The 13630-nt window shown below is 38.6% G+C and overlaps 1 protein-coding gene across 1 annotated transcript in view; it reads right to left on the bottom strand.

The window, feature by feature from the left end:
• Positions 1–6442: 6442 nt before the first annotated feature.
• Positions 6443–13630, bottom strand: part of gask1b (golgi associated kinase 1B) — an 8333-nt gene continuing 1145 nt past the window's right edge. Inside the window, exons 2-4 of the mRNA XM_034884259.1 lie at positions 12423–12640; positions 9805–10031; positions 6443–7514 (exon numbers count right to left, since the gene is read on the bottom strand). Coding sequence (XP_034740150.1) covers positions 7307–7514; positions 9805–10031; positions 12423–12640 — 653 coding nt within the window. The 3' untranslated portion in view covers positions 6443–7306. The remainder of the gene's footprint in view (positions 7515–9804; positions 10032–12422; positions 12641–13630) is intronic.

A 13630-nucleotide genomic window follows, 5' to 3' on the forward strand; every position in this document is an offset into this window, starting at 1 on the left:
AGTGAACAATCAAAAGTTGTTTCAGTCATGCAACAGAAAACTCAGATTGGAGGGATAGTCTAGCTAGCTGTCTGGATTGACCCTGCAGAGATCTGAGGAGCAGTTAACCATAGTACTCATAAATGCAGACACAAAGAAAGATGACAGACACCCGGTAGAATTTCCAGCGGCACCTGAAGAGGAACATTTTGGATATAGACTAGTTCACACCACAGTAAGGGCCCTACCTAGTTTAAGACCGACGCAGATGTTAATTTCTCATAACTCAATTCGATTACAAACAATATATAAATTTACTTTCTGTACGTCAAGGCTGGATTGCCAAACTGGAAACGTTGGAAATAACTGCCCTGGTTCACTTTGTGGCAATTAAATTATTCAAAATATTGTGTCTACATTGTGCATTTTACCAAGAAAATATGTACCAAGTTACCACAAACTACCAGTCACACACAATGCACAAAGTGGGCTCTGCTGCACTACAGAGACATGTAGTTGTTGCAGTTAGCGTACTGTATAATGAGACCATAGAAAGTCATACGAATACTAAATGCGTCATGTAGATGGTGAAGGTCCTAAATTCTGTTAGATTGAGTTCATTTATTACAACTGCCTCAGTATTGGGGTATTGGTGCAGAAAAGACCTATCTTTTCTCAGGGTCAGCTGTTATCAGCAGCAGATGTTTGACAGGGAAATTACTGCTTTTAACATTCACATTGCAGTTGCTAAATAAAAGCAGGGTAAAAGCAGGGTGGAGTAGAAGTAGAAGTAGAAGTAGTAGAGAGGCTGACTTGTAACCAACAGTTGGATTGATCCCCCATCAGTCCTCATGTCCTGCTCACATGTCCTTGAGCAACACACTGAATTTGAACTAGGTCCAGGGGAAATGGAGTGGGGTCAGTGGCAGTCTGCCACTGACCCCACTCCTGGCCTGTAGACCTCCTCCAGAAGCACAATGATTCAAGTAAATACAAGTAGGAAACAGGGAGCTGCATGTAATCAAACATGCAGCTCATTGCACTGATGGGAACCTCTCTCTTTCTTCTTGATCTGTCACAGATGAGCCTGAAGCTATTAACCATCACGTATTCACATAAATCTCAAGTATGGATTTTCAAGCTGGATTTTCAATCTAAATTCTTCAAAAGGAGAAATACGAGGGCTTCTCTATTTCAGTGATCGGGTCAAGTGGTTTGTTGACCTACTGCTTTTAATAAAGTCAGCTGAAAATGTCTTTCTGTCTACATGTCTGTACAATGCCTATGGCAAAAACTATTACATGTGGCTGCATTCTTACTTGACATAAAGCTTTCTACTTCTACTTTAATCTGAGCTGCAGATAGTTTTTAGTGAACTCCTGGTGTGAAAATTAACTTATTTGTGCAGTGTATTGTATTTACTCATGACATTTTATTTTTAGGAATCAGCTTTAATCAGCTTAAATAGCGGCCCCAAGAAGATTACCTTTTTCATTCATCAAAGTAACACAAAAACTGTATGTATTGTAGGAGCTGAAATAAATCTGCCCAGGCTCTTTCACAAAGAAGGAGATACAGTAAAATTAAAAGAACCTGGCCGTGTGCAAGGCCGGCAAAAAAATCTACATATAAAGCACAGGCCAAAAGTTTGGACACACATTCTCAATCAACACGTTTCCTTTATTTTCATGATTATTTACATTGTAGATTATCACTGACCGCATCAAAACTATGAATGAACACATGTGGAATTATGTACTTAACAAAAAAAGTGTGAAATCACTATAAACATATATTCTAGTTACTTCAAAGTAGCAACCTTTTGCTCTGATTACTGCTTTGCACACTCTTGGCATTCTCTTGATGAGCTTCATGAGGTAGTCACCTGAAATGGTTTCCCAACAGTCTTAAAGAAGTTCCCAGAGATGCTCAGCACTTGTCGGCCCTTTTGCCTTCACTCTGCGGTCCAGCTCTCCCCAAACCATCTTGATCTGATTCAGGTCCAATGACTGTGGAGGCGCAGAACTCCTTCACTCTCCTTCTTGGTCAAATAGCCCTTACACAGGCTGGAGGTGTGTTCGGGGATATTGTCCTTTGGAAAATAATTGATTGCCATCTAAACGCAAACCGGATGGGATGGCATGTTGCTGCAGGATGCTGTGGTAGCCATGCTGGTTTAGTATGCCTTCAATTTTTAAAACATCCCCAACAGTGTCATCAGCAAAGCAACCCCCACACCATCACATCTCCTCCTCCATGATTCACATTGGGAACCAGGCATGTAGAATCCTTTCAGTCACCTTTTCTGCGTCGCACAAAGACAAGGCACTTGGAACAAAAAATCTCAAACTTGGACTTATCAGACCAAAGCACAGATTTCCACTGGTCTAATGTCCATTCCTTGTGTTTGTTGGCCCAAACAAATCTCTTCTGCTTGTTGCCTCTCCTTATCAGTGGTTTCCTAGCTGCTATTTGACCATGATGGTCTGATTTGCACAGTCTCCTCTTAACAGTTATTCTAGAGATGTGTCTGTCTGCTAGAACTCTGCGTGGTATTTATCTGGTCTCTAATCTGAGCTGCTGTTAACTTGCAATACCTGAGGCTTGTGACTCAGATTAACTCATTCTCAGCAGCAAAGGTGACTCTTGGTCTTCCTTTCCTGGGGCGGTTCTCATGTGAGCCAGTTTCGTTGTAGAGCTTAATGGTTTTTGTGACTGCACTTGGGGACACATTCAAAGTTTGCGCAATTTTCCGGAATTTCTCAAAGTAATGATGGCCACTCTTTTCTCTTTACTAAGCTGATTGGTTCTTGCCATAGTATGAATTCTAACAGTTTTCCAATAGGGCTGTCGGCTGTGTATCTACCTTACTTCTGCACAACACAACTGATGGTCCTAACCCCATTAATAAGGCATGAAATTCCACTAACTTACCCAGACAAGGCACTTTTGTGAAATGAAAACCTTTTCAGGTGACTACCTCATGAAGTTCATTGAGAGAACACCAAGGGTTTGCAGCACTATCAAAAAAGCAAAAGGGGCTACTTTGAAAAAACTAGAATATAAGACATGCTTCCAGTTATTTCACACTTTTTTGTGAAGTACATAATTCTACATGTGTTCATTCATAGTTGTGATGCCTTAAGTGATAATCTACAATGTGAATAGTCATGAAAATAAAGGAAATGCATTGAATAAGAAGGTGCAAACGTTTGGCCTGTACCTGTAGCTACTGTAAAGTCATGAAAAAATTCATTATTCATGTGTGCCCTGATTCCATGCTTCAAGCAAAAAGCATTATGCAGCTATTTAGTGAAACAAGCAAGCTTTGACATGACTTTGACATTAATCTGAAACACATTCTTTCAATTTCTCTGCTATGTACTTGTCAGCATGAAGAGAACTTCATCCAGCAGTGGCGTGTTCACACAAATTTATGGCCATTAGGTGGCCGGAACAATTTGTTGTGTCTGGTGTTTTTTGTGTTAAAGAAGAAAAAAGTGAATAATGCTCATGCATTATTGCTCATGCAATCATGCTTTTTTTTCTTGGTATCTTCACATGTAGAGTGTTCTGACAGTGACCACCCAGGTGCTGTGTTGTTGCAACACTTCTTACACTTCTTCTTTCACTTATGGCAGTGAAACGCACTGTAATGTTCCAGATCCTTCTAAGACTACATGGTCCAATTATCTGTTAGTTTTTAAGAAATAGTAAAGCTGCTCTGTGTGAAATATCACAGCAAACCTGTCTTACTGAAGAAAGTGGGGCTGCATTCATATTCTCTTTTTTCTTTTGAAGAAATGCAACCTTATACTTTGAGTGTAGGTTAGACCCTTCTCTAACCAACAGGAGGTGACACATTTAAATTTTAACAGTTCAACATGTTTTAATGCCAAGAGTTAGCCGAGAAGGTTGATAGTCCATTGCGAGCCAGTAGCCACGTTAGCTTTGCTTATCATGGGCAAAACAGCTAGACAGGAACATGGCCAAAACTTCTTGTTTTTACACTTAGGTTGTGTATGGAATATTCACATGATTGACAAAGATATAGCATGGTATGGCTTTTGTTTTCTTTATTTTGTTTTTTTATGGTAAGCTAAGCTAACCAGCTCTTTGTAGCTTCATGTTCAGTTTTCAGTCTACAGACATGAGATACCAAAATGTTAAACTATTTCTTTAATTGCATAGAGTAAAATGTGTCCAAAATAGCACAAACCAAACTTCTTCTTTCTTTGACCATCTGGACTGTGTGTCTGCACTGAAATCTGGTCACATTTTCTCCAGATTCTGAAGAAGCACTACACTATTTTGCTGACCTGGGCAGTTCTTTGCATTGGTGAAAACAGCACATCATTTAATTGGGAGAAAACTATTTCAAAACATAGATAAATAAATCTCATATTAAATAAGTTACTCTGACCAATTTGTTAACAGGCACACGTTTATTGTTAGAGTAGGAGGTTACTTGCAAATTCTAGAGGAAATGGGAAAAGTGACATCATGGTAAACTAGAGTGATTAGAAGCATTCAGCGGAGGTTACAAGAACAAAGAGCCCCTCTGTTTGATTGCTGTTAGTCAGATCAGGCAGCAGCCAGCAAGACACAGCTGAGGTTGACCATCCCAAATGATTTTCATCCACTGCCTGAAAGACAAAATCTTCTCAATTTATATACCCTTTTGGAAATGAGTTACAACTGAATTTACATTAAGAAGAAAAGGCGAATGGAGAAGAAGAAACACATACACAATGTAAGTAAGGCTCATTATCTGTGCAAACTATTGTGAACATATGAGACCTATCATATAGAAAAAAGAAACAGAGAATAATTACATACATTTCACAAACCATTACTTAAGCTAAACCTTGTGAAGTTTCTTGAAAACTGTTGCAGAAAGTTTCTAATTTACCAGCTTAATGCTCAGTGCTCCAGCAAAAACACCTGCTTCATAAAATGTGAAAGCTCAAGTACAAAGTCTGCCGCCTCTCTTATGTATTTCAATTTAAATAACTTGCCTGGGGACATACACTTTGCAAGTCCTAAGGCACATTAGACTTTCACTATATCTTTAACTAATTAATTTGTTTGTTTGGGATCAACCACTGTTTCTGTGTTTTGCAAAATAGGCTTTAACCTAATACACCTAATGGAATCACCAGGGCAAATCCAAAGTGTTGTTTAAAGCTATGAGCACACATACCACTGATTGCATTTGTATATCTATTCTACATTGGACAACTGGTTCCGGACATGAAAGAGTCTGACACACAACCCCACATTAAATAGTTATTTTTACACTTCCAGATTTTGGACAGACAAAACCAAAGACATATACAATTTTATTAGCAAGCTTTTGGGGTGCTAGAATTTGGTACCTTTGGACAGAGCAAGCCAACCTGTTTCTAGTCTTTATGCTAAATTAATCGGCTGCTGGCTGCATATTAACCATACAGACATGAGGGTGACATCAATGTGGACAAGCAAAAAAGCCTATATTTCCCAAAAGGTCAAACTACTCCTTTAAAGTGACAATATATAACTTTCAGTTTGTGTGGATTCTAGCACTATTGAAAAAAGTGCCAGCATTCAGTAACTTAGCATACTTTGGATGGTTCGTGAACAAAACCGGGTATTACTCTCAATGTGTTACGAGCCAAAGTATTAGGAGGTATTAGGTATTTGTTGAAGCAAAAAAAGTAATAGTAACTTAGATCAATATAGCACATTATATGAAACCCACAGACGCTTTACACAAGTAACGTTAAAGGGGGAAGAAAGTAAGCGAGGTCTTACGAAGGTCCAGGAACTAATGCTTGTATATATGTCTGTGCGTGACTTTACATATATTGTTGCATGGATGTCAAAAGTCACCTTTTGTCTGTGTCAATGTTATTGTGTGAGAATATGTAGGTTCTGGTGGAGAGCACTCTGTGAACTAGAGGGGTCTTTCTAACACAAACCAGTGCACAAACACACAGAGGTATGGACCCCACTGACGCACTAATGCGGATGCAAAGGGGTTAAAACAACAGCCGAATGAATGCCGGGCATGGACACGAGAAAATAACCCCCAAAGCCTCGTCGACTCCAACTCTCAGAGCCCAAAGCACGCTGTTTACGACAGCATGAAAAATAGACACCGCTCTGTGGCTCAGATTTCAGAGCTACACTATTTGTGCCCAGGCTTTTGACAGATACTGCCCAGAGAGAAAGAGAAGAAAATGTCTTTGCTAATGCATTTTTATAAATTGTATGTACTGCTTTTAGAACTTATTTGATGGTGACTTTGTCATTTAAGGCAATATAGGTGCCAAACAATTCATACATATCAGAAAAAAAAAACTCAAAAAGTCAAGCCTGACTGTGACTGATGAATTACCTGAAAAAGTGTTGATATATTTCATGCAAAGTTTGATTAATGACAAAATCAAAATGCTTATTTCTTTCAAAAGGAATTTTATTAATTAGAGCTGAACTATTTGAAGAATAAATGTTGTTATATACCATTGGCTGCTCGAACATCTTCAACAATTCAAGAAGGAAGTACAAAAATAAATGAATACAGTGAAAAGGGTTACAACTAAAGGTGTTTGTAGTGAAATTGAAAATAAGAGTGCGTATCAAAGAAGGTAAAACCATCTGACTTCTCATCTTAATGTTCTTCAATATATAAAGTATATTCGCTATGTCAAGTTGTTTCCAATACACAAACTTCATTGTAATAAGTGGTGTATTTATAAAATGGTGTCACTTCTTGGGAGTTTTGTTAAAAAGAAAAAGAAATGTTTAAGACTGTTGTTTAAATAACTTTTTAGAATGGAAATCTTGAATTCAGTGTATAATGTGTGACGCCAAACAAACCAACTGGATGGGTTGTGGCTTGTTAGCTATATGCTAAGAGGCTTTATGAACATCATAGTTCCTGAAACACACTTAACCAGCAGAAAGGAAATACAGTTTGATTTAGTGCATTCCATTCATATACAATGACAATTACACTGCAATACCTCAGGAGAAGCAAAAGGTATAACTGCAGCATATTGTAATATGTACATAATGATGGCAGTGTACTGACCTCTAGGGAAGAAATAAATGAAGAAGGAGTATTTTCGTTAAGTAAAAGTTAGGCACACTTCCTTTTTAGATATTAACTAATGTTTTTCTTTTCCCAGGACCACTTTCCAAACTGTAGCCTAACTGGATTAAGTTCCAGTGGCTTGTAAAGGGACATTCTGAAGGGACACATTGAAGACACAAAGATCAAGCAGTTAATTTACCTAATCTATCTCTCAGTAATTTTGCCACGTGATTGGTGTGACTCTCATCACACGTGCATTGTGATGACTTTGATCCCATGAGCGTTGATGTATGTGAGGAGGACCTTGGCCCGCCTTTCAATTACATCGATCAGCTTATCGATGCCCTGCCGGCCGCCCTGGCTCTCCCAGTATGTCTGGTCCAGAAAAAGAGACTGGAGGAGCTTCTCTCTCAGCCTCTTGCTCTTCAGCACAGACACTGACTGCTCTGGCAGCCTGGAAAGACAGAAAGTGTGTCAGGAAAAATTACAGTCAAATTGGAGTTTTAGTTCCAGGTAAATGTGCCAGAGGCCGAGCGGCTCTTTGTTGGAAGCAGGGAGCAGGAATAATTTGAATGGTTCTCAGTGGGCCAAGTCAAACTTGCTAAAAATAGGAAGGGCTGAACATTATGGAACAGCCGTGCAACTTTATCCTGTTTGTTTTTTAATCCTAGTCTCACATTGCCTGACCTACCTCCACAGTGCTGCAGAGGAAGGTCTGGCTAGTCCACACAGCATTCTGGGATGGGAGAAAAAAACTTGCTCTGGTTTATTGGCATTTCTTTAAACTAATCACAATCATCTTAGGTGGCGCTAAGCACCAGCCACAATAACTGCACCTCTGCAAAATAGCCTCAGGAAATAACTTGTTTTTGTCATGCAACAGAAAGTATAGATTTGACAAGTAGTCTAGCTAGCTGTCTCAGTTTACCCTGCAGGGATGTGAGGAGCAGCTCAGTTAGGAGTTTAGAATGACAACATAAAGAAAGCAGAAGATGAGGAACATCCATCTGAAAATGAGGGACATCCGGCGGATCTTCCGGCGGCACAGGAGCAATCCCCTAAATTAATCATAGTTGAAATAGACTACACCTAACAAATTGGAATGTTAAGAAGGTAACCTGAGAATAAAGTGCAAAAAAACAATTAAAGTTATAGGGAAAGATCAAGGGAAGAAGCCAGTTCTTTGAAGGAAGACTGGGTGAAGATATCTCAAACAAGAATTTTGATGCCTTTTGGAGATTTTCCATCTTTTCGTGGCTTCTTCATGCACGTTAACACAATTTTTTACGTGGGGTGCCCAAACTTTTGAGCCCCACTGTACATTAGCTATCAGAAAAGCAGTGGCTCTTTGTTTCTTGGCAGCTGAAATTACACTTACCTTTCCATCTTAAGCCTTGGTTGCCTATGAGGATGTTTGTGTGACAAGATTTGAGTGACAACATGACTACATACAGGCTGAAAGTTAGTAACTACTCCTAGTATTTTGTTTGACATTTGAACAGCTTTCAAGCATAAACTAGCCTACAGTTGGCTGGTAGATCACTGTGAATGAGCCAATGTGCCAGTGCTATGTGCTGCTTGACACAGAGATAGTTTTGTGCCTTGCCTCGCTGAGTTTTGAGTGGATTTTATTATTGCATGCGTAGGAGTTCTGCCTCAAAGAAATGTTTGTATACCTAAAATACCAAACCACAAGAGAGAGACAGGAGGAGGGAAATGACCATATGGACTTTGAAGATGACTGGAGAAGAGCCTTGGATAGACTGCTAATTAGTTGTAGACTACTAGACTAGTGTGTGTTGTACATGTCAGTTAGAAATGTGCCTAGAATAAATCAGATCATTTAGCTTTAATACATTCAAAGAGATGAAGCTCTGTCAGATGTATACAAAGGTATCATCTAGTATTAATGATGTTGTGTGATCTTGATCTTCTAAAGTCATCTGATACATTTGACCTATTGTGCCTCTATATCTTTTTTTGAATGCCAGACGCTAAAGTTTTGATTAGGATCACAAGAATCCATGTGTGATAGAGGATACAAGTCTCCTTGCCAAATCCCAGTGTCTTTTCTGTCGCCATATGACTTATTGATTAATTTATCAAAAGATGGATGAGACAAATGCAGTGTCTCTGCAATGTGGTTTGGAATTACATACACATTTCATTGGGGAAAACAGCGAAAAAACACATTATGATGCCCCGAGATTCAAAACCAGAAGAAAAATGTTCTGTTAACTCAGGGTAAACTTTGCAAGGTTAACTTTAATATACATAAATAGACAATGTTTTTAACATTTAAACTATAGTTTGAAGTGATCAAAACAGTATTTGAAAGTGCAAAAAATGGCATTTTGTTTGTGCTTTGTACTTAAAGATCATTACATGCAAAATATTAATTCCAGAGTTGCTGAACAGGCCACATGCCTCGTTAGGATTCAACACACTCCTTTCAGAGATTCAAATCTGCTTTTTCAGCTTTGCGTGATGGACCTTTTCAACCATGTTGTAAAGACTGTTGACCTCTTGTTAATTTAAAGAACATTTTGGAAGAACTTCAATGAATCTGACAAAAGTTATTATTTTGATAACATCTGTGTTATGACAAAAACCTTCATAATGTTGACAAACAAAATCTGAGTGAAACTTCAATCTATTCATTATACCGAGCAATAAAGACAAAACATCTACAATCATCAGTATCTATCACATACAGTTATGGATGTTTTGGGATCCAAACTTACTCTTTGATTCCTTCCAGGAGCCTGAAGTCCAAGTTGTCCTCATTGCGGTCGAAGAACCCCTTGTTGTTGGTGAAGACCAGGTGTCTGGGGTCGTGATCCCTGTGGAGGATGTTTGTCAGTTGTATGTGGTTTGGGTCCCCACATTGAGCATGGTGGCCAAGTTCCACACACACATCCTCCTGCCTGGGCCTGAATCCACAGCAACTGTAATCCAGACGGTTGTGAATCTGAAAGGAAACATTCGTATTTCCTCCGTGAACATGTGTACTGGATGTATTGAGAACACAGTTATGTGACTGATTTTTATGAAAGTGTTTCTAATTTTTCAGGTGCAAGAGTTTGTCTCGCCATAAGGTTGTATCTTGCAATAATGGCATTATCTCACAGCTAGATAATAATAACTGCATTACAGGGTTTATGGTTTGGCAGAGGAAAAACTAAACACATCCAGGCTGATTTGTGTAGTCCCTCTTTAGCATTAGTGCTGCTTGGTTATTTGATGAGATCTGCATCAATTATATCATCTTACTGCTGAGTGACATGACCGCACAGGGGACTTCTTAAGCCTGTTAGACAGCACCTCATCAAATACTCCTGCCTTCTCCATTACAACTGGCATCCTATAGTCCCCAACTAAGGCTTCTACTGATCTGTCACTCTTCATAATGCTAAACCATTTAATTGGCAGAGGCTTTAGATGATGCTACAAAAGACTAAGTAAAACCAAGGATGCGGCATCTGAGATAACACTCATTTATTTCAGATTGGACTTTTGAAGCAATAACTAGGTGACAGGCATCTTTTTCAGAAACCTGGGGGAAGACTGCTCAATGAGCATCCACCAAGGTTGTGAGCTGATATACCACCAGGATACCTGTCAATCAAGCCAACAAGCCCCTAAACATACCTTTCTGTAATCCATAACATCTTCAAATAAAAACTCTGAACCTTTCTGAACCCAGTATCCTGGATGTAAAACAGCTAATTAAATTTGACTTGAACTTTGACATTCCATGTAAAGTTTGGCAGAAGTCAATTCAGACTTTTTGAAGATTAACACTATGCTTTCAATCCTAAAACCATAACCAGAGTGACACAGAATTATAATTTTTAAAGTGAGAGATGTTTGAGGTTTGTTTTCAGTATTTAGCCATGGTTGTTGTCACCAGAGTATTATTCAGCCTGTGAGGGTCAGTTCAGGACAAGAAAGTATTTTTTTACAACATGAATAGATGCCATTTGGTATTTTGTTATTCAGTATCAGACAAACCAATTTAATAACTTCCCTATTCAGTTCACTTGCGTCTTTGATAAGATGTGTGATATGCTGTTTTATATCTGTTTGTAATCTGCCTCTCTAACCTGCGCAATATGAATTTCTCATTACTTGTTTTGGAATTTATTCATAAGGAACTTGAAATAAAGAACTAAGATGAAGCGGTGGCATTTTGGCCTCAGTGGCTGATTGAGTAGTTTTAAAGGTATCCAAACTATTTTAAAGTATGTATTTTTCATTTCCTCGCTCTCACTTTGATTATTGATCACCAGTCTGGTCGAGTGCAGCAAAATAAGATCTGTCTAAGATTAAAATAGCTCAAAATAAAGCAGAGAATATCGCACTGGCCTGTCTATCAGGTGCAAAGCTGAGTACAGTGAGGGCGCATTCCAGTCTCTCATGGCTGAGAGTAGACAAGAGGTTGGCATGCAACCTTGTGAATATTTTTAGGAATATCTGTTTTAGTAAACAGCCAATTTGTCTGTACTCCAATTTAAATTATGTCAGAGACCAAGACAGTTATAGTACATGGCAGGCGGCTACTATAGGTGTTATCTAGTCAAGCAAAACCCCGGACCGATATTGTGTGGAGGTCTGTGATGTTTAGAGCCATCACAATGTTGAATAGCTTGCCAACTATCATAGTGCAGACATTGAGAAAGGCCAGTTTGTAAAGACCACTTAGAAAACACTTACAAAATGAATAAACACTAGGTTATCTAACTATGACGGGCTGTTACTGTCGGAATGTGATGTTATTGTCAGAATGTGAACTCATTCTATTTTACACAAATTTATGAAACAGGTACATAATGATACTTCTTTTCATGTCTTGTTTTAAATGTATGAAAGATTGTATGTATGGTATTCGTATGTCCTGTATATGTTGTGATTGTTTTATGTGGACCCCAAGAAGAGTAGTTTCTACATTGTTAGCAGCTATTGGAGATCCGACATAAAGAAAGAAAGAAAAGAAAGGCTTTGTTTGCTTCTTCATGATCATGGGATAAATTCTGGAGAATTCACAGGAGATGTATTTATTGCAAAAATCTGATCAGAGATACAGTCCTTTACACACAGGAAACAAGAAATGCACTCAGCCAAAGGACAGTACCCCTGAGGATTTTTAACCTAATTCTTCAGCAATAACAGCTGTTGGAGCAATTTGCTGATGTCAGACAAAAGCAATGTTGGTAAAAAATCATTTATGAAGCATTTTTGGAATTCAATAACCAGAGGGACAGAACAGTTTCAGACATTTTTTTTGTTGATGCATATTTAGAGTCTTGAATTGTCTTTTCATTTCATAATAGGTTTTAATTAATTAAACGGCTTGTAGTACCTGTAACAAGAAGTCAAACAGAGCCAGTTTACTCCACTCATAGTGATGAACTGTGAAGCAGCCAGAGTCAGGTTTTGGGCTGATGTTTTTGTGCCAACACCTCTGTTTCAGGGAGTTCTGGTACTCCGCCCATGATAACTTCACGGTCGACCAGCCTGCAGCAAGGCCTTCTGGGTAGAGAGATGCATCCCATGACACCACTGGACAAGGCTGGCCATCTAAAAAGGGAGGATAAAAGGATTACATGATCGGGTTTCAGCAACTGTTCAGTCTCAGCAATTTTTTTAACCTATCGGTAATCTTATCCAAGAAAAGCTTCCTGAGCAATGCATACACTTAATTAAAACAAACACACATACACATTTTAACTTTGGTATGTAAGCAGCACAAAACAGCACTAACCTGTATGGTGTTCAGAACATTAAGACATATTTTATATAGTTTTGCAAGAACTCCCTTTAAATCAGTGTTTGATCAAACTGCTGAATTAAATGTATCATTGAATCTTGACTCTCCTGTCAATCATCAATACATATAAGTACGCTATTTAGACATACAACACAGCATAACTTGTAAACTTTAATCTGGTATCAAGACAACTTTTCTAATGTCACTGACATTTCAAGTGGGGGGGCGCTTTTCCCGAATGGTACTGAACAGCTCACACATGATGATTGTCTCATGGCTCTACAATCTTTTGTATTACTGTAGTATGTCCATGGAAATACAATGATATTGTCAATATTGGTATAGAATGAGTTGGGACTGGCTTTGGTCAAAAGCACATGGCTGTTGTATCCTCAGCACACATCTCTCCCACCACTAGGCCACAATGTCAGAGCACCCAATTTAATGGATCCTCCATTTAACTCATCCAGGACATTCAGAAATTCAAGGGTTAAAACAAAATATTCAAAAGGTTTGTACTGTATGATTAGTCTACATTGAAATGACTTTAGCTCCAAAAAAAACCTAAAACTATGACAAAGCTGCATGGATTCAGTTCATCAGGGTAGTAATATACATGTTTGCAGTCTGTTTCTCCATATGACTGATTACAGTGCTGTGATGTTGATGATACAGTCTGCAATTTGGAACCTAAATGCAGCAGCCTGCATAGAAAAGAATTAAACTCTGAGTGAAACCACCAACCCATCAAGTTAGAAAATGTAATTTAGTGGATCTTGGCGTTTAGTTTAAAAGTTCGC

Source organism: Etheostoma cragini, chromosome 10, assembly GCF_013103735.1.
Source record: "Etheostoma cragini isolate CJK2018 chromosome 10, CSU_Ecrag_1.0, whole genome shotgun sequence".
NCBI lineage: Eukaryota > Metazoa > Chordata > Actinopteri > Perciformes > Percidae > Etheostoma > Etheostoma cragini.